General features: G+C 39.9%; 1 protein-coding gene across 6 annotated transcripts in view; it reads right to left on the reverse strand.

Moving 5' to 3' along the window:
* kalrna (kalirin RhoGEF kinase a) overlaps window positions 1-22,138 on the reverse strand; it is a 753,406-nt gene that overhangs the window by 415,272 nt on the left and 315,996 nt on the right. For all 6 annotated transcript variants that reach the window (XR_011961692.1, XR_011961693.1, XM_072579334.1 and 3 more), the window contains one exon: window positions 7,965-8,087. Coding sequence is in view for 4 of the 6 variants with exons in the window: in XM_072579334.1 (XP_072435435.1) it covers window positions 7,965-8,087 (123 nt within the window). In the remaining 2 variants the exon portion in view is untranslated. The remainder of the gene's footprint in view (window positions 1-7,964; window positions 8,088-22,138) is intronic.

Genomic DNA, 22,138 nt, shown 5'->3' on the forward strand with positions numbered 1-22,138 from the left:
AAATTGCTACAGTACTATCATGGCTGTAAGACCATTCGATGAATTACAAACTAGTTATTATTATAATACGGGAAGATTGCTGTTCTTAACACATGTGGATTAGTGCCAGAAGCTTACAGGTAGAGGTTTAGAAATTTAAGGAAGAATACAGAACATGGAGTCGTTTCTATGGACTTTACTAAAGGAAATATAGTTTGTTAGATGTTGATTATAATGGTTGATCAAGACATTAGAAATTTTAGAGTAGTATTGTTAACAGACTAAGACCATAAAGTTTTGAACATAAAAGAAGTTGCAATAATGGCAGATAACTATGAATTTTCCCTCTCAGAACTCAAGAACCTCTTTTGAAGTTATCGGTCACAAGAGGGATCATAACATGTATGATAAATTAAATGTTTTTGAATATTGTGACCTTAGTTATGGCAGGTGACCATTAAGTCGATTAGTATTATGAAAATGGTAAAGCTTTCAGATGAATTACAGTGCATTATCCAGTCGAGAAAAGCGTTCCTCTACACTAAAGTGGGTGACACGGTGGCTCAGTGGTTAGCACTGCTGCCTCACAGCACCAGGGTCCAAGGTTCAATTCCAGCCTCGGGCAACTGTCTGGGGAGTTTGCACGTTCTCCCCGTGTCTGCGTGTGTTTCCTCAGGGTGTTCTGGTTTCCTCCCACACACCAAAGATGTGCAGGTCAGGTGAATTGGCCATGCTAAATTGCCCATAATGTTAGGTCCATTAGTCAGAGGGAAATGGGTCTGGGTGGGTTAATTTTCAGAGGGTCGGTGTGGACTTGTTGGGCTGAAAGGCCTGTTTCCACACTGTAGGGAATCGAATCTGATCTAAACAGTTTTTAGCTTCAAACTGCAGTGTCATTTCCATCCTGTTCTTTGATATTTTCATTTATTGACAGATTATGCATCTGATTAGATTAGATTCCCTACAGTGTGGAAAAAGCCCAACAAGTCCACAATGACCCACCAAAGAGTCATCCACCCAGACCCATTTCCCTCTGCCCAAGGCTGGAAGCAAACCTGTGTCCCTTGTGCTGTGAGGCAGCATTGCTAACCACTGAGTCACCGAACCGTCCCTGCTCAGCATTTGAAGCATTAGACCTGATTTTGATTTTGACTAAGCTTTAAACTCCATTATTGTATTCAGTTCAACAGGGCAAACTGATATGGATGTTTTTGAACTTGTAAAAGCATCCTTCTAAGCAGACCAAGGGAGGGATAATGGTCAGCCAATGAGTAATTGATTACTAAACAACTATTTTTGACAGTTTTATGACTTCTAAATTAGATTAAGTTTTTTTTAAAAATAGGTTTTGAATGGCTATGGCACTTAATTCCTCATTGAATATGAATTCCTTGATTGGGGCTGTTAATCTGGTCCAATCAGGGAGCTCTGGCTGACAGATAAGAACAGAAGTGTGAGATACTGCCAGATCAGAGTCAAGGATTCTCCATGTCTAAATAAAGGGTGACTGGGTGACAGGATACCAGCCTCTGTGGAGTTATTGCAGGGAGTAGTTGAGATATGAAAGAAGAGGGGCAAATGACAAGAGCATGCAGATATGGGGACATGAGGATATACAGGAGCAGGAGGCCTAAAGTATTCTTCAATGACCACATCGCTGTCGCCATACACAAATTACCTCCATCGTCTTTTATTGGTTCTACTCTTTCTTTGGCTGTCATCATGCTCTTTACATATATACAATGTAATATTTACACACTACATCTTTGATTTTTCTTGATATCACTTGAAATATTTCTTCATGCCTTCTGTTTGTTTCTTTAAATACCTTTCTCATTTAATTCCTGAACTTAATATATTCTCCTTCGCTTTCAGGAACTTTTGAGCTTTTGGAATCTGATATAAACCTTTATTATCCTATTCTGCATGTTCTTGAGCACTAGGGAGGTCTCAACATTTGTTTGTTGATGATATTTGTTCTTAACTCTCTGTTGCTCCTTGTCTCCTATTATTCTGACACGGATTTATCTTCAAGTTGCTGTTTCTAATCCACTTTTGTCAAATCACATCACAGCTTAATAGAATTGGCCTTTTCCCAAACAGCCGCTGTTCAGGCCAGATTTTCAAAAGGCCTCAAGGTCAAGACCTAATATTGGCAGGAATTAAGAACTCCCTGGTCCTGCAGCTCATCTCAGGATCCTGATGATTCCGGATCATTTTAGCGCGTGTGTGTGACTGTGTGTCATCAATGAGAAATACAGTCACTATCTTAGATGTTTAATATGGGCTTCTTATTTAGGTTTGAAGTTTTCAAATGTCTGGTGAGCCTAAACAATCTCATCCATGCTTGTGCCAGCCATTGATTTTGTGTCAAGTGACAAGTAAAATTATTTGTAGTTGTTCTTAGATCTGATCTGTGGGACCAACTAGCACTGGTATACTTGCTGCTCTTAAACTTTGCTTCTATGTTCCTTTTTGTTCCACCTCCACAGCCTCCAGAGCAGCTGACTGCTCTAATCAGCAAGTCAACAGCAGCTGCTGATATGGCAGCTGCCTGTTTTTCCCTTTGGAATCTCACAGACAGTTCCTGCCTCCTTAAGGCTCTCTGTGCATCTAATATATTCACTTATACATTCCTTTGAGGTGCGAAATCACAAATGGAAAAGTGGCCCAAACATGATTAACAAAACCAATTAAGGATGGCATCAAATTATTGTGCAAAAGCTCAGAACATGGGTTTGGTAATACAAGAAAAGCATGGATAGAGAATTATTGAGCAGATAGGAAAAACAAAGCATTAATGGTTGTTTTTGAAGTGGAAGACAGTGACTAGTGGGGTACCACAGAAATCAATGCTTGGGCAATGTATATATCAACGATTTGGATGAGGGAATTGAGTGCATTATTTACAGTTTTGCTGACATAAAATTAGATCAAAGGCCATAAAGGAGATTTAGGGTGATTTGGATCCGTGGATAAGTGAGAAGTAAGGATTTTTTACTGCAGTTGTAAGGGTCGTGGTGAGACCACACATGGAGTATTATGTGTAGTTTTGTTATGTGGGAAAATATCTAATTTTTATAGAAAAATGATTGCTGAATGGAACACAGCAAGAGACGTTTGGTTATTGCGCTTGTATTCATTGCGGCTTAGAAGAATGAGAGGGGATCTCATTTAAATCATGAATTGATTATAACTTTCAAAAAGGGTTATATAGACTTGATGTAGAGATTATGTTTCCCCTGGCTGAGGATCCAGAACAAATCCTCATTATCCAGTATGTTATTTTGGACTGAGGTGAGGAGAAATGTCTTCAAAGTGTGGTGAATTTGTGGAGTCCTCTACAACAGAAAATTGTTGAGGTGAAGTCACTGAAAATAGTTAATAAACAATTAGATGGATTTCTAAGCTGTCAGAGGGTATGGGAAGAGACAGGAGTATGGTGTAGAGTTAGCGCATCAGCCATGTTGAATGATGCAGTGAGCTCAATGGCCTATTTTCTACGTTTCTATGTTTCTGACTGAGTGTTGACCTCTCCTTTTAGCCAATTCAGTCAGCTGAATTTTTAAAATACATCACAAGAGCGTTGCAACTCAGGAGAGGACTCAGCTGGACTGCTTTGGGTAATGAGGTGCCAACCTTGTATTTCATAACAACTCTACCTCTAAATTATGATCACTGCCATTAAAATATTCTTTCATCATCATAATTTCAATAATGCCAGCTTTATTTCCAAAATAACCAAATTCAGAATTGCCTTTTACACAAAAATAGAAATTGCTGGAGAAATTCAGCAGGTCTGGCAGCCTCTGTGGACAGAAAGCAGTGTTATGGTTTCAGGCCCAGTGACCCTTCTTCAGAACAAGATAGTACAGTGAAAGATGGCACACATGTTGAAGACAAGGGTGGGAAGGGGGTAGGAGGGCTAAACGAAGAAACAATAGGTGGAGATGGAACCCAGAAGGAGAGAAAGACAGTTAAGCAGACCAAGGGAGGGATAATGGTAAGCCAGTAAGTCAGAAAAGCTGATAATGGGGACCATAAGTAGGTGAAAATGGGTTGGCTGGGCTGAAAGCAGCCCACGCCTTAACAGGGGCTAGACCCCACACCACTGGCTCAATGCCCCTGACCCAACATCAATCCGTGCAGTTTGTGGGTTAAACAGCTAAAGGTGTTGGGATGAGATCCTTGAGAGCCCGTTAATTGTTACCTTATTAACCTCAATAAGCTTGAGGATAGCCAAGCTACCTGATGGCTCTGACTGGTTGAGGGCAGGCATGTAGGTGATGAGAAGGCCCTGTGCTGAATGTTATGAACCTCTTGTGCCTTCAAGCCTAGCAGCAGAAGCATGTAAACTCCAGCCTTGGATATGACCTCAGATATGCAGTCACTTCCAGGACCAAGAGATGGAAGGTAGGATTAGATCAGATCATTGATTTTGGCTGGCACAGAGACAATGAGCTCACTGAGCTCCTTCTGCTCTGTATCTATAAGCAACAATTAACGGCCGCTTGTATTAATATTTCATCCAGACTGGTCAGCAAAACATGTAGCAAATGTTTTTGATGGGTGGTCCTCATTATATTTACTGGCTCCACATTTGCACAAAATATTGAAAAATTTCAGTGCTGTTGGAATGGTAAATGTTTACTGACCAGTTTGAATGTCTGCTGATTTTTATAAACTGTTGGAAGATTTTTAAAAAAATTTTCCCAACCAAGCAGGGACTAAAGTACCCTTTGCCCTAAATTGCTTATTTTGCTGCCAACAAATTTGACTTCACAATGACCATGTTAATAAATTCATATTGTTTTAACAATTCCCCTAGCATATGATGAGTAAACAACGAGACCGTGTCAAACAGTCATTAAGTAGACTGATGAGGCCCGAATTTTGTAAAGCCATTTTCTTTTCACTGCAGGCAGGAAAGTTCAAGGGCATAACAGGCCACTGGAAAAATTAATTGTAATATAAAATTCCTAAATTGTCACCTTGGGTGAGGCAGTAATCTTAAAACACTTTTGACAGCGTACCAGAGCCTCATAAATAATAAAAAAAAAGTTTAAAAGTCAGTTGAAATTTTGCTCAAAGCTGCAATAGTGGCCCGTGTTTCAAATAATGTGAAACATTTATTGGTAGTTGAAGAACACTGCTTCAAAGTTGCTTCAAAATTAACTGAAGCTAATGACGGATAGTGCTTGTGAGAAAATTACACTTTGCTTATCATTAGAAATTGGAATCTGTTATGTTACGCACCCAATTCTACTCATCTACTTTTGCTACATATCCCTTGACAATCTTGCCTCTTAAAAAACAACTGATCTGTGTCTTTACAGTTTCATTTGATGAAACTCAGTCTTTTAGGGGAAAAGGATCTACATTTTCATTACTCTCATATGTAAAAATGCTTTGGATTTGACACCCAACTGGTCTAATTCTAACATTAAGATTATGCCCCCACCAAAATAAGTAGCTTTGAATCTAATGCGTTGCACCCCTTTGTCATTTTAAACATGCCCAAACTGAAAGCACTAATTCAGAATGAGTCTGATTGAAGCTCAGGACAATGGAAGCATAAAATAAGACAAAGAATTGTAGACGCTGAAGATCTCAGACAAAAGCACTAATTGCTAGAGAAACCCAGCAGATCTGACAGCATGTATGGAGACATGTTTCCAATTCAATGATTGTCCTTCAGAAGCACAAGTTCATTGCTTTGTGTGTTTCAATTGAAATATTATTAATTTTGCAAACAACCATTCCTGTGAAGTACTACAAACATAAGAATTTTTTTCATTAGCGAATGATTAAATTGAACTAAAATTACAGACAATGGTCTGAATGGTACTTGCTGCTGAACTTGAAGAAAGCTACCAACAAAGATCTAGAAATCTCTGTGGTACAGATTTTACATTTGGTGACAATTACTTGATTCCGTCACTTTCACAAGGGGACTTGCAGCACCAGCACCATGAACTTTATTCAGCAAGGAAAAACAATGAACAACACTGAAGCATTCTGATAGATAGCAAACCAAAAAATAAAATCATTGATAATCGATTACTTTATATACATTTTACAGAGAATAAAATAATGATTGGGATTTTTTTTTTAAAATGTTTATGGATCAAAGGAATTGCTGCCTAGACCAGCACTTATTGCCAATTCCTAACTGTTCTGGAGAAGATGGTGAGAGCTTCCTTCTTGAATGACGATAGTCCTTTGGGTGTAAATACATCCAAAGTGCTCTTAGGAAGTGAATTCCAAGGTTTTCACCCAGTGATAGCAAAGGAATGGTAATATAGATCCAAGTCAAGATAGTGTTTTACCTGAAAGGGGACTTGCAGGTGGTGGTGTTGCTGTCTGCTGTGCTTATCCTTTTAGATGGCAATGGGGTTGGGAGTTTGGAAGGTGCCGTTGAAGGAGATTTAGTAAATTGTTGTACGGTATCTTGTAAATGGTACATACTGCTAGTACCGTGTGTGGCGGTAAAGGGAGTAAATGTTGAAGGTGTTAGATGGGCTGTCAATCAAGAGGGTTTGCTTCATCCTGGATGCTGTGGAGCTTCTTGAGTAATTTTGGAGCTCCACTCATCCAAGCAACTGGGGAGTATTCCAGCACACTCATGTAGTAGAACATCAACAAACTTTTCAAATATAAAATAGAAAACTAAACAACATTTTTTTTCTAACAGGAATAACAACATTTCACAAACATAAAATTAGTTCCCAGAGCCAGAGATGCTTTTTCATTAGTGGTTTGAAGTAGTATAGTAGTACAAACTCAATTCCCCCACAGTAACAGGCATAAGAGTTTGGGGGATTTTTTAAAAACAGCACTACTACAGCATCAAGGGCAAGTTCTCATCAGTTCAGTGGTTTGTAAAAATCTATTTAGCAAGATAAACAATGAACCACACTGAGGCATTCGGATAGATAGAACATAGAACAATACAGTGCAGAACAATATAGCCCTTCGGCCCTCAATGCTGCGCTGACCTGTGAACTAATCTCAGCTCGTCCCCTACACTATCCCATCATCATCCATGTGCTTATCCAAAGATTGTTTAAATTTCCCTAATGTGGCTGAGTTAACTACATTGGCAGGTAGGGCATTCCACGCCCTTACTACTGTTTGAGTAAACCAAAAAAAAAATCATTGATTATCCATTATTTTATATACATTTTACAGAGGATGAAATAATGATTGGGATTTTAAAAATAATGTTTATGGATCAAAGGAATTGCAGCCTACAATTTCTAACTGTTCTGGAGAAAGAGATGAGAGCTTCCTTCTTGAATGACTGTAGTCCTTTCTGTGTAGATACATCCAAAATGCTGTTAGGAAGTGAATTCCAAGGTTTGACCCAGTGCGAGCAAAGGAATGTACATGTAAATGAAGTCTGTGTGGAGACTTCAACAGCACAGGAGCAGCAGGGAACCAACAGAGGCAATTCTTGGACTTCTACATTTACCTGCACAGGTTGAGTTACCCAAAGATGCGGTCAGTCTCACAAAGTAATTCCAGTGAAGATGATATTTCTTGACATCAAAAGAACCACAAAATCCAGTCCATCAACTTCTCAAACTAATTTTGAAAAATCAAATTGTTGTTTGTCCTCATTTGTTCTATATTTGTGTGATGGAATCAAAGAAGTCAAAAGGTACTGTATATTCTTTTAATAAAGAGAAGGGAATTTAAATTGTACCATCAGCTGTCTCGGCATTGACATTAGGCACATTTGGTAGTGAATGATTGTAACATTTGTCTGCATAAGAACTAGAATTCCATTTTTTTAGAAATAATTTCAAATTTGTGAAGTTCTTTCAAATATCTTACTGCAGTAAAGTACAACATGAATGCATACTTTTAATATAAATTATTGTGCATTCAGAATACTTTCTGTGAAATGTAGTTAAATAAGTTCATTTCAATCCAGCAATTTTTGATATCTTTCTCTTTAATTACAAGCCATAAGTGCTTACCATTGAGTTCATAGCAAAGTGATTGTGCTGAGTCTGTAGATCCAGAGCATGCTGGTAACTCACTCCAATCTCAGTATGACTTTGAAGAAACAATTGTTTGTTGTGGCTAATCCAATCAAACATCTAAATAAAAATAAAATAGGTTAGAACTGCTTCTGAGATGAAACCTCTCTTAAGATGTTAACAGGAAATTGTCACTTATACGGAATATCAGAAAGAAACAGGCAAATAATCAAAAATAAAACATTTTAGAGTCATTTGACAAGTAAAAGTCAGAGATTTGGAGAAAAATGCAAATGAAGTAAAAACATCAACAGAAAGAGACACAGATGAAGATTATTTCCTATCAGTGACTCCGGTTTATGTCAGCTTTCGAAGTTTTGAAGAATTTAATCATGTGTCTACAAAAGAATATATTATAGAATCACAGAATTTTACAGTGCAGCAGGAGGCTGTTAAGCTCATCATGTCTGTGCTAGCTCCCCACCAAAAAGCCACCGAGTCAGTCCAATTTCTCCATGTCTAAATTCTCCATTCTCTAAATACATCACTTTCAAGTATGTGTACAAAATAACCAAGGTTTGCTTCATCAGTTAGATGCATATTTCATTTACATATATAATAATGTTCACTGATGAGACAGCAGGCAGGTCAACCTTGCTTTGTAAAATTCACTTGGTACCTCTTCATATTAACCTACAGATTGCTGAAGAATTTGACAATGTTCACAACAGATTTCCAGTGACCGAGCCATTTGAAATACACAGTTGACTGAATTAGTTTCCTGTTCCTCCACATCACCATTTGGCAGCAGCCCAATAACAAATTGTAACACACTGAATATTTTTGCAAGTATCACCTGACAGGTGCAAGGAGGTGGAAAGTTGGATCTTTACTCCTTGCTGACATGAGTGCTTGGCCAATTTGAGCTGAAAAATGTGTTGCTGGAAAAGCGCAGCAGGTCAGGCAGCATCCAAGGAGCAGGAGAATCGATGTTTCAGGCATAAGCCCTTCTTCAGGAACCTGAAGAAGGGCTTATGCCCGAAATGTCGATTCTCCTGCTCCTTGGATGCTGCCTGACCTGCTGCGCTTTTCCAGCAACACATTTTTCAGCTCTGATCTCCAGCATCTGCAGTCCTCACTTTCTCCTGCTTGACCAATTTCCCACCTTCAACTCAGTATTTCAAGAAAGTGATAATGACATGATGACACTATAATCCCACATTTTCGACCATTACTGCATAATTTATGCTTAGATGCAATTTTTAAAATTAGATAAAATAGAAGAGGTTTTCAAGAACTTACTTGTCACTTACAATGATTAGTAAAGAATTATTTTCAGCTGGATCAGTACCTTGTGGTTTCAAGGGATATGGGCCAAATGCTGGCAAATGGGATTAGGTCAGATTGGGATATCTGGTCAGCGTGGATGAGCTGGACCAAAGGGTCTGTCTGTGTGTTGTATGACTCTGTGAGAAGTTTCGCTATTGTTCCTGACACCTTCTTTACAAGGCTCCTTTTTTAACTTGCTGACAATTTTAAAGAAAGAATAATGGGTTTGCCTCATTGGAAATTCCCTTGTACAGTTTATTAAGAGGAAATTTCCTGTTACTCAGTTTTTTTGGTGAAACAACAAAGAAGGCAATTCACCTATTTGGGTATTATAGAGTGTCATCAAGTACCCAACCAGTCCACACTGGCTTTCTGAAGAGAAACCCACCCAGACCCATTCCCCTCTGACTAATGCATCTAACACTACGGGCAATTTAGCATGCCAATTCGCCAAGCCTGCGCACCTTTGGACTGACAGACACACCTGCCCATCTATACTCTAACTCCGGAATATCTGGGCCGAGGCATTTGCTTCAGCTATGCCTGCAGCAGTGCTTCCTGAAACTGCTATTAACTAGTGATGACACATCCTGCAACTTGATCAACAATCTACCTCAACCGAGACTATACCACTCCAGGTGCTGGAAATTAGAAAAGGCATGGACGCCCATTACATCAGGTCTCCTTCCATTCCACATTCATTAAGATTTCCTGAGGCTCACACATTGTATCACTCAGCTTTCTTCTGTTGTAGCCACAATGATCCTGAACTGTGCACTACAGTCCTTAAGATGTTAGTAATGTCAGTAGTATACAAATACACTGATCAAGTCAAGGACGACATATTTGCCAGAATGAGCAATTCTTTCTCCTCTTTGAACAACAAAAACAGCCTAAAATATGGCTGAAAAACTTCTCATGCTCCAAGACACCATTGATTGGACCCCTGTGATCATACAGTATGTGTTTTGTGGATCAATGCCATTGTGTTCATCAACAGAAAACAAAGCCACCCTGAATATTGAGTTGCAGTTGCAATGGAAAACCTACTTTCTTGGGGAGCCACCACATTGCCTTCATTTTATTGCTTTTCAATAAATCACCTCTTTTGATTGTAAAAATGCTGAGTGGTTTATCAAGGTTCCCATTTCAAACCATGATTGATGATGCTTTTGCACATTCCCAGACCATTATCTGAACGCCACAGTAACAAGGCCTATCCTGCCATCAGAGACACAATCAAGCAGCAATGTTCAAGTCGTGTTTAACAAATGTGGAATGGATTGGAAGTATCTCAAAATCATGATTGTAATGTTACAATAATGTAACACGCAATTCACAAAAAGGCTGCACAAAATGAAAGCCTGGAAAAGAAAGCTTCAAAGAAGATGCCTAACTGGAGCAGCAATAACATCGGCAGAATGTGATGGACAATGCAGTGCCAAATGTAAGACATAATTATGCTATTCTTATTAAAAGATCTTCTGTCTTGAACAATATCTGTCTTCCCTATATCTTATATAGATCTTACTTTTCTCCTTACAAAGATATCACTTTGAGAAGATATCTGTCTTCTCATTAATTCCCTCAATTTTGCTCCACAAAGCACTGAATGAATACCACTTTCAAACCTTGTCAAGAACATTTTCTGCATACACACCTTGCATGCATATCATTTGAATGAAAACTCAGTCTGAGTATTGTCTGTTCTCTGTTTAACTATTTATGGCTATCGTCAATAGTTCACCCAGGTCTGGTACCATTTTTCAGTGCAACTGAAGTGACACAAGGGCAAGAGATGGTTGGTGCTGTAATTTGAATAAACTTCTTTGGATTTAAGTGAGTTTCTTGTTGCACAGCTCTACTGCATACTGCATCTCATTTCCTGTTGCATGAACATCAACAGCAGAAGAGTGAACTGCCTTTCAGGTCCCAACAAAAGGTATTTGAGCTGTCAAACAGGAGCATGAGCTGGCAGAGACAGGAGGCACTGTTCAATTGAATTTAAGGCTGCTTGTTTCTTTAACTGTGAAGTAATGTACTGTGACACGCCAGTAATGTTTTCTTCCTGCTTTTCTCCACTTGATATTCCCTGTGCCCTGTATGTTAACCACCACCTTCCTGTCCTCTGGCAAAGTTCACTATGCTCTACCTGGGGTAGGACTTGGCTCTTTTAGCTTTTAGAGAGTGCCTTAATCCTTCTATTTTCCATTGGTTAACAGGTTAGGTATCTCCTATGGTTTGGGCACAATGAAATATCTTAGGAGACCCTCAAGGTCCACCCTCAGGAAACAAAAATGGGAACAGGTGAGCGAGGAGGTCATTTTTAAATGCTTTCATGGAACATAGATATCCCTGGTCAGCCCTACATTTACCATCCTCTCTTGTTGCTCAGACGGCAGTTAGCATTCAATTACTTGGCTGTGGATCTGAAGACTTATGTAGGGCAGACCAAGTAGGGGTGGCAGATTTCATTCCTTTAAGATATTGCTGAACCAGTTGGTTTTTACAAAAAAACAGCAATGATTACATGGTCATCATTAGGCCAGCCTTTTACTTCCAGATTTTTATTGAATTCAAATTTCATCATTTGCCATGATGGCATTTGAACCAATGTAATCAGAACATCACTCTGGGTTTACTAACCCAGTGATACTACCAGTATGCCACCACCTCCTCCAGAACTCAATCCTAGGATATGGTAGTGGCACCACAAGAAGTCCAATGTCCTCAAGGTGGTTAGTCAAGGTCAGCGAATGCATCTTCCCATGTAAAATGCCCAACCCACCGCTCCACCAAATAATCACGCTGCTCAATGCCCCATAGTCCCATCTCTCCACAGCAACAATGCTGAGCACCCAAGACTTCTACCAATGTTCCAGATTCTCCACCACATCTTCACCAACAAATCAATATGACCAGCTTTTCACTCATCCCTCAGTGCTTCCACTTATTTCCAGCTGTTCAGTAACAATCAATGACATACTGCCCTGTCTCTTTGAGGACAAAGTGTGATACAGTAGGAGGTAATCGCAGAGATGTCAAGAGGACAAGAACACCTGCATCTCCTGAATCCTGTGAAGGCGATGGCTTTCAAAAACATGAAGTTGGTTGAAATCGAGCTCTTGGCATCTGCTATTGCTGAGACCATTGAGGATGACAATATGGTCCTATCTATGCCCTTTCTCAACCCCTGGTATATTCTCATCTTTATGGCTTAATGGGTGAACTGTCGTGAAGTTGCCATGGACCTCTTGCCTCTCTCTCCATAAACATCCATTCCTCTCACAAACTTTCTCCCTCTGATTTCTTGTTTTCAGATACTGAAGAACTGCCATTTGTTAGTTGTACATCAACTGGATTTTAGTTGTAATCGTATAGTGTGCATTAACTGGGGACTTAATTGTGTTCACATTTACACTGGAGTGGGCTGAAATTGAGTTTGTTAAATTGGAGGTACATAATATTTCATATTAGTTTCTATAAACAAAAGCTTCACAGTCTCTTAAGATTAGCCTCCAGTTCTTTGTTTCACTACCTGATTATCTGAGTTTTAGAACAGTAACAGGAGATGGTTGTCTAATGACGTTGGTTGGAATCTACAAGTTTTCTCACCATAAAACTGAAGTCCTCATGGCCCTAATGAAATTACAGAAAGCAATTTCTTTCTTCGCAGTGTCAGAAACTCAGGGATGACCTTATAGAGATTTATACAATCATGAGGGACATGACTAAGAGTAAACAGACAGGGTCTTTTCCATGGGCTGGGGGAGTCTAGAACTCGAAAGCATAGGTTTAGGATGAGAGGGGGAAAATTTAAAAGGGATCTAAGGAGCAACTTCTTTATGCAGAGGATGATGCGTGTATGGAATGAGCTGCCAGAAGAGGTGGTGGAAGTTTGAACAATTACAATATTTAAAAGGCATCTAGATGGGTATAATAATATGAAAGGTTTAGAGGGATAGGGGCCAAGTGCTGGCAAAGGGAAAGGATTAGTTGAGGATATCTGGTCAAGTTGGACCAGAGTCTGCTTCTGTGTTGTACATCTCTATGACTCTACAACTTGATAAATTATTGGGATATAATTACCCTCCAATGTTTCTGGTGTCAGAACTACTTGATCAGTGAAACAGTGAGATTGATAATGTGGACAACGTTTCCACAAAAGAGGAAAGAGACATGGACGTTGCTCGTTGCAGGAAATAAAATCAAAAGGAAATTGTTTTGACATACATGTGAGTTAGATGGTGACAAAGGTTTGGATCTTCTAACAGAGTTCCTGGATGAAATCTCCAAGAAAGATCCTGTTAAATTCCTCTGAGGCTTGGTCAGAAGTTGATGGATTTCAGTAAATGGCTAGTTATTTCACAAAAGCAACATACTATAGTTCATATAGCATCTTTCATATCACAGACTTTACCACATTGTACAAAAGCTGGATAAAGATCAGGATAAGTATTCGCACATAAATTGCTAGATTGTACCGAGCTGCCTCCTGTGGATAAACAAGTGGTTCTCCTGGAGTTTAGATTGCTGAGAAAATGTTTGATCAGACGACAGCTGCCTTGAAAAGGTTCCTTGTGAATGATTCATTTTCTATTCCAAAGAATAGAAAATTCAATAGTTACCAGGTTTAGAAGTAGAATTAAAGACAGATAGAATCCGGATGAAAGCACAACTATGAAATCTCGTTATATTAGCAGAAGTCAAAATTGGAATGGCAATAGTAGGCAAATGCCCCAGGAAAAGCTAACAGATGCTTTAGATTTGATTCACTAAATATTAATGGAATGTTCCAAAAATAAAGAGGAGGGATCTTTGAAATGACACAAGAGAAAGGCAGCCCTGAGAAGAGGATGAAGATAATGGTGAACCTGAATGGACTGTACTGTTCACAAGGGTCTTTTTTTTATTGCTCCAGAGTCCCCACCACCATGGCGGGAGGGTAATGGTGGGGGACATTGGCAAGTAGCATCCTCCAATTTGCTTGAAGGCCTGTGAAGGTGGCCCTCTACTCCTTTCACGTCACCAGCTCGCACCCTACCAGGCTGGATTATGAATTTCAAGTCAAGCTTAGAGTGGTGCTGGAAAAGCACAGCAGGTAGGGCAGCATCTGAGGAGCAGGAAAATCAGGATTTTCCTGTTCCTCGGATGCTGCCTGACCTGCTGTGCTTTTCCAGCACCACTCTAATCTTGACTCTGATCTCCAGCATCTGCAGTCCTCACTTTCACCTACTGGATTATGAATTTGCCGTTTAAGGCCTCAATTAACACACTACCAGGGAGGGGAGTTCTACAGCTTTCCTGCCCATGGCAGAAGTACAGTAAGAGTGGAGATACCCTGTGACATCTTATAGGCCCTTCCCCTGCTAATCCATCACCAGAAGCTTGGAAAATTCAAGATAATGGTTTTAATCATATAATGAATGTATTGGTCATGGTCATTGTACGATATTAGATAGAGATATCTATTATACTAGTTAAGACATTACTTTGATTCATTCAGTAGTGATGATTGATGCAATGTTAAGGAATACACGAGTATTGGTGTGGTTTTAATGACATCTCTGCAATCATGTGCTAAACCAAGTAAAATAGCAGGAGTAAGTTACTTCAAATTGAGATACTTATTCTGTTGTGCTAAATTTCCTTGGAAAAAGGCACAAATGAAACTGACATGGAACATGATAAAGAAACTATTTTTGAACAGATTCTCATCAGACCACTGGACTAATGTCAGTGATGAATCCTTTCTCAATAGCGCACACTGGCTCACAAATAAGAGTCAGCACAGCATCTCAGAAAAATAATGCTTAGTTTCTTGAGTGCTACCTTCATTGTGGCATCGGGAGGTGAATTTCTTAATTAACTCCCTTTAAATTTAATTTTCGAAACAAACTTGTACATTTGAAAATGTTCCACTTTAAGGGTTATCCAAGGTTAGGTTTATCATGTTACAATTGGTAACCCTTCATATTATCTACAGTGACAACAGATGAAAATATCCCCTCCAAATGTACATAAGAGAATTACATGTACAGTTAGTTAAGGTTTCTGAAAAGGTTTGTAACTTCAAATTTTCTGTACAACAGTAGAATCACTATATGGCACAGTCTGCAGCTATTACAAAAGCTAACTTAATTCAAGTTAACATTCCCCTAGGGCTTTAAAGTTACATGCAGAAATTTATTGGAACAGTCTGAACATTTTAAGGATGCGGGCTATATACTGGAGCACAATAACCACAATTGTTTTATTCTGATGACTCAAAATGTTTCCTGTGTTTGTTTTTCACGGCCGGCTATTACATGGGAGCAAGAGGGAAGAAGAAGCAAGGCCACATTATAATGAGGAATTACTAAATGTCATTAAAACTGGGCTGTGTTGCAGAAATGTAGATTAATATACGAATTGAATAATAATAATGTTAATCACTGGAAGCAAAAACTTATTCTCAAATTATGCTTAAGGACAGATGAGTGACAATGCAGAGCTTAATTTGTCAACAGGATACTGAATCATCAAGACCACTGATAATTTTTGATGTTTGTTTGGTTTCCTTTGTGATTCCCAACTTGCTCAATGCTCAGAAGCAGTCTTGGAGATTTAGGCACACAATCAATGGAACTCCCCACTGGAACTGACAGACGTATGGTCCAATTCCAAACCAAGTGGAACTTTCTCAGGAATTGGAAAGTGAATTGGGCAAAGAAAAGAATAACAATCATTAAATACGTTGTAAAGGTTGAAGAAGGAATGAACAGATCTGTTGCTAAGAGATAAATGGGTGGTTGCAGATGTGGACTAATTTTTAGAATACAGGTGACTGTCAAACCAACTCAGTAATGCAGAAAGTTTAAATTTGAAAATATCCAATAAAAATGTAGAAGAGCAAAACTTCAAGTACTCCTGTGTGAGCTTCATAATGCACAAATTTTATACTGCCTAATTTCAATGCTTCTTTTGCAGTTCATTGTTGAACATGCTGCTGACTGTGAGCTCAACAGGATGCCCAGCTCCATCCGAGTTCCAGTGTATGTTTTCACCAGTCTATGCCTCTTGAGGAAGTGCACTCATACATACTGTTGTTTCATTTATTCTGGGGATGTTGGCCTCAGCAGCTTTGCCAGCATTTGTTACCCATCACTAATTGCCCTTGTTGAATTTGCTGGTGAAGTGCATTCTTAAACAATTGCAGTCCTGAGATACATTCACTGTGCATTAAAGAAGGGAGCTCCAGAATTTTGACCCAGTGAGAGTGAAGGGATAGCGATTTAGCTCGAAATCAGGATGGTGAGTGGCTTGGAAGGGCACTTGCAGTGCCTGGGTTCCCATGCATCTACTCCCCTTGCCCTCTTGGATGGCACTGGGTGTGGGTTTGTAAGGTGCTGTCTAAGAAGACTCAGTGAATTTTTGCACTGCATCTTGTAGATGGGACACACAGCTGTTTTGTCCTGAACAGTGTCAAGCTTCTTGAGCGTGGCTGGAACTGTACCCATCCAGGCAAGTGGGAAATATTTTATCCCCTCCTGACCTGAGTGTTGTGAACTTTGGGCTTTGGGGGATCAGGAAGTGAGTTACTCACTGCAAGGTTCCTAGCTTCTGACCTGCTCTTGTGACTACAGTATTCATATGACTAGACCAGTTTAGTTTCTGGTCAACACCCAAGATTTTGATAGAGAGAGATTTGGTGATGGTGACACCATTAAATGTCAAATAGCAATGGTTAGATTATCTTCCATTGGAAATGGTCATTGCCTTGCATTTGTGATACACATGTCAGCCAAAGCCTAGATATTGTCCAGATCTTGCTGCATTTGGGCATGGACTCCTTCAGTATCTGGGAACAGTGAACAGTGCTGAACACTGCGCAATCATCGGTGAACATCCCCACTTCTGGCCTTATGATAGAGAGAAGCTCTTTGATAAAGTAGCTGAAGATGGTTGGGCTTAGGACAATACCCTGGAGAACACCTGCAGGGATGTCCTGGAGCTGAGCCAACTGACCAACAATGACCACAATCATCTTTTTATGTTCTAGATATGTCTCCAACCAACAGACAGATTTCCCTGATTTCTGTTGGCTCCAGTTTGGTTCAAGGTCCTTAAGATCAACTAGGAGAAAGTGAGGACTGCAGATGCTGGAGTACCAGAGTTGAAAAATGTGGTGCTGGAAAATCACAGCAGGCCAGGCAGCATCCAAGGAGCAGGAGAATCGACATTTCAGGCATAAGCCCAATCCTGAACAAGGGCTAATGCCCAAAACATAGATTCTTCTGCTCCTCGGATGCTGCCTGGCCTGCTGTGTTTTTCCAGCACCACATTTTTCAACTCAAGGTCCTTAATGTCACCTTTGATCAAATGCGACCTTGATGACAAGGGAAGTCACTCTCACCTCACCACTGGAGTTCAGCTCTGTAGTTCCATGTTTGGACCAAAGCTAATAATGAGGTTAGAAGCTGAGTAGCCCTGGTGGAACCCAAACTAGGTGTCATTCAGCAGGTTATTGCTGAGTGGTGTCTGCTTCATAGCACTGTTGATGACACCTTCCATCACTTTATTAGTACTGTTCCCAGCATGCCTTCTTGTATTGTCCATTGAACCAGGGTTAATTCTATGCCTTGACAGTATTAGTAGAGTGGGGGATATGGGAACCATTATGAGGCAGATTACATTGGATTACTATTCTGCTGCTGTTGAGGGCCCACAGGTCCTCATGAGTGCCCAGTCCAGAGGTGCTGGATCTGTTTAAAGTCTGCCCCATTTAGCACAGGGATAGTGTCGCACAACATGATGGATATTATTCTCAATGCAAAGGTGGAACAAAGACTGTATAGTGGTCACTCTAACTGATTCTGTCATATGCAGCTGGCAGATTGGTGAGGATGAGGTCAGATGCTTTTCCCTCTTGTTGGTTCCCTTACCACTTGCCACAGACCAAGTCTAGCAGCCATGTCCTTTAGAACCAGACTAGCTCGACGGGTGGTGCTGCTGCCAATCCACACTTGGTGATGGACGCAGCATGCCATTGCCAAGCTCAGGGCTTCCTCCAACTTTTGACCAAAATGGAGGAGCACTAATTCATGGTGAATGGTACATGGTAATCAATAGATGTTTTCCTTGCCCATGTCCGATCTTATCCATGAATCTTCATGGAGTCCACAGACTCCTAGGACAGGTCCCTCCTGACTGTATACCACTGTGCCACCACCTCTGCTGGGTCTGTCTTACTGGTTGGATGGGACATTCCTAGGGATGGACATTGTCTTAAAGATATGATTCTGTGAGACGATTGTGTCAGGAAAACTTTGTAGTATTGACACAACTGTGTTTGCATTGCCACTTCTGTTACCTATTCAATGACAAGTGATCCATTTGGTTTAATTCCAATTTCCTCATTACTTTTGCTATAACTGGATAGATTTTTTAGGCCAGCTCATAGAGCATTTAAGAGTCAACCATATTGCTGTGGATTGGAGTCATACGTAGGCCAGGCTGTAAGGACTGCAGTTCCTTTTCTGAAGGTTTTTCCAACAATTGACAATGATTTCATGATCACTATATGGCTTTTAATTCCAGACATTTATTGAATTCAAAGTCTAACACAATTCCATTCCTTAAAAATAATTTCAACTCCAATGTTACATCATGTCTATAAATTCAAAATATGTTCTGGCTCATTCATAAACTCACCACTTTGTTGCTCAATGTAAACATCGAGTTCATGATGGCCCTTCTGTCTCATCAGGCCATTCCTTCTCAACAACCCTTTTTTTCTTTTTTTCACTTATAAATCTCCTCGAAAGATGAATCTTTTCTTTCAGACCACAATTCTCATTAATTAATTTCAACACTGTTTAATTTTATGTTTTTTTTTCAATTATTTTCATTTTAAAATCTCAAAGAAAGATAATAGAGTCCAGGGGAGAAATGCATGGACATTGGATTATAGTCTGAAGCGGCAATGTGTGGCAAGCACGACCATACTAGAATAAAAATGTCTCCTTTGTGTAACATCTGCCTCACATAAATGCTAGGCTATGACCATCACCAGTTAGGGACAATCAAACCACCACCCCTTGATATTCAATGTTGCTTCTATCACTGAAACCTCTGCCATCAACATCTTTCAAAACAGTAGCACAGAGCATGTCCTTGTGTTGAACTTAGTTTACAGCATCGTGATGTTGTCCAATATACGTCTTCATTTTTGTTCTAGCCTCAAATCTGAGATTACTCAGACTAAGAGTACAATGTCTGTTCACTATCTAACCCAAATGTGACATATTAGTCTTCAGCAGGGAAGTCAACATAAAAGAAATTTTTTTCCTGACATTTAAAGTTCCAGCACTTGTATGTAATACAGAAAGGCAAAACCACTCAATTTGATGTCAAAAGAATGCATTTCTTTGGTGAAATATTCTGTCTCTCAAAACATTAAAACAACACCCCTGTAAGGAAAATATCCTAACAGGCAGAACTAATTCCAGCTGGCTGTTTTAATAAGCTAGGGCTTAACAACTCTCCTCTGGGAAATCAGACATGCTTGAACCTATGAACTAGCTCTAGTTTACAATCCATAAACCATTCATTATTATGATTCAGAAGATGCATTAGTCTTGGAATACCAGTTTGTGTTTCATTAATAACACTTTTTTTCAATTTAAAGATGAAATTCCAACATTCTGTTATAGCACTGCAAATTTCTGGGATTTGAAGAAATGAAAAATATAGAAGCAAATATGATCACTTTTCACAGATTCTTACATTACCTGTGAAATAAAAATATTACAATTAATGGGCAGCACTGTGATTCAGTTGTTAGCATTGCTGCCTCACAGCACCAGGGTCCCAGGTTCGATTCCAGCTTTGGGTGACTGTCTGTGTGGAGTTTGCACATTCTCCCTGTGTCTGCGTTGGTTCCTCCAAGTGCTCTGGTTTCCTCCCATAGTCCAAAAGATGTGCCGGTCAGGTGAATTGGCCATGCTAAATTGCCCATAGTGTTAGGAGCCTTAGTGAGAGGGAAATGGGTCTGGGTGGGTTACTCTTCGGAGGGTTGGTGTGGACTTGTTGGGCCGAAGGGCTTGTTTCCACGCTTATTGGATATCTCAACCAACAGCCAGCACACGCATGATGGCTTGAATGGCCATCTTTTTTACTGTGATTTTATGCAGTGCATTTACATACCCATTTTGCATAAGAATAATACCTGCAGTAAATTAGCTATGTGCAAAACATAAGGTATTCACACACATATATACAACATCCCCACCCAGACATGAGGACATCAACCCCACCCCTGACTCCAGTACAGTAGCCTTGACCTTTAATCCCAAAACTGTGGGCCTCCTTGGAGCTTAGAGCCCTGTACTTTACACTAGGATAGCCTTTGAAAATGCCCTACACCCTCTTGTTAACTTGGCTACAGCCTGTGGAAAATCCAGAATATAGTGGCTTTGGTCAAGGATCAATAGAAGCAGAACAAAGTTCATTTGTCAAGTGATACCCTTTCCTAATGATATATTCATTTATTTTGCTATGAGAAGTCCTGATAGCCACATGGGTTTTTATCTACAATGTTCTGGACTCCCTGGTGACATGATAGGCAGTAAAGGTTCTGCGCACATTTTAGCTGGTGTCTCCTTTCCACTGAGAAAGTGAATCTGGTGCTGCCTCTGGGAAACAGTCACTTGCTTTTATATAGGTCTGACTTGCAGCCTGTCTCATTTAACACACGTCCCTTAGGGTGGTCTGGAAGGATCCTATTGCGCATTCAGATTTTAGTGACCTTTACAACTGTCGGAGTGCCCATGAATTCTGTGAAGTTGTCTATGAATCAGCCTGCTCCAGATGGTCTAGCTGTCACTGGCTCTGCAGTGAAGCTGAGATGTCAAAGACAAGGGTGCTGTGCCACATAGGAGTAAATGTTTTTGCCTATAAAGATGAGTCTTTTGATATTGAGGGGAGTGAGTACACACCTTAAGGTATCATTAGGCATCAAGATTTTGCACCCTCATAAATTTGCTCTCCTAATCCAAGTAATGCCTCACTGTTAGAAAAGGGAGAAGTATTTCCTCCTCCCAAGTTTGTCAGTTGTAACTTTCAGCACCATTGTAATTGCCTTGATATCCATTTCGGCAAAATAGTCAATTAAAGCAACACAAAAAAGAATTGCAACACATTGGCAACCTGTTATACACTCTGGCAGTTCTTAATTTATATTTTCTTGCAAAATATTGCCAAGATTATTATCTCAAATCAAGTAAAAATGACAGTGAGACCAGGAAATCAGTTTCCATAAAGGATTTGAACTACTGTTCTATGAATTCCAGTGGAAAGAAGGCACACAATGATACATCAGCTGCCAATTTGCTACAAGCTGTTTTTGTACTGCTTACATACGCCAATTTCCTCCCAGGTGTATTAGTGAAATAAAGGTTTATACAAAAATACAAAAAAAAAAGTAAAAGTATGCTCAAACTGCAAAGAAAGAGTTAGGCAGACCAATAGTTGTATTTCCAGCATTCAGTATGAAACAACAGCAAACTTGGGCTGTGTTTAACTGGTTGGTAATGGTGGGGATGGGAAGGCTTAAGGGAGATGGACAGAGAGAGAAAAGCAAACGACCTATACAAAGCCTCTAGAAAAATGGCTAGACGCTGACAGCTATAGCACGCTGAGAGGAAGATAAATTCATGAACAATGGCATTCTACCTCTCAGTGGGAGGAAGTCTTGCCTGAAGAGCTTAGTCAATCTGACTGACCAGCAGCTACATCAACTCCAGCACTGCCTGGATTGCAGGAAGAAGCCTGGAGAGGATAATGGCTGCACAGAAAGGTCA

Source organism: Chiloscyllium punctatum, chromosome 10 (assembly GCF_047496795.1).
Source record: "Chiloscyllium punctatum isolate Juve2018m chromosome 10, sChiPun1.3, whole genome shotgun sequence".
In the NCBI taxonomy this organism is placed as follows: Eukaryota; Metazoa; Chordata; class Chondrichthyes; order Orectolobiformes; family Hemiscylliidae; genus Chiloscyllium; species Chiloscyllium punctatum.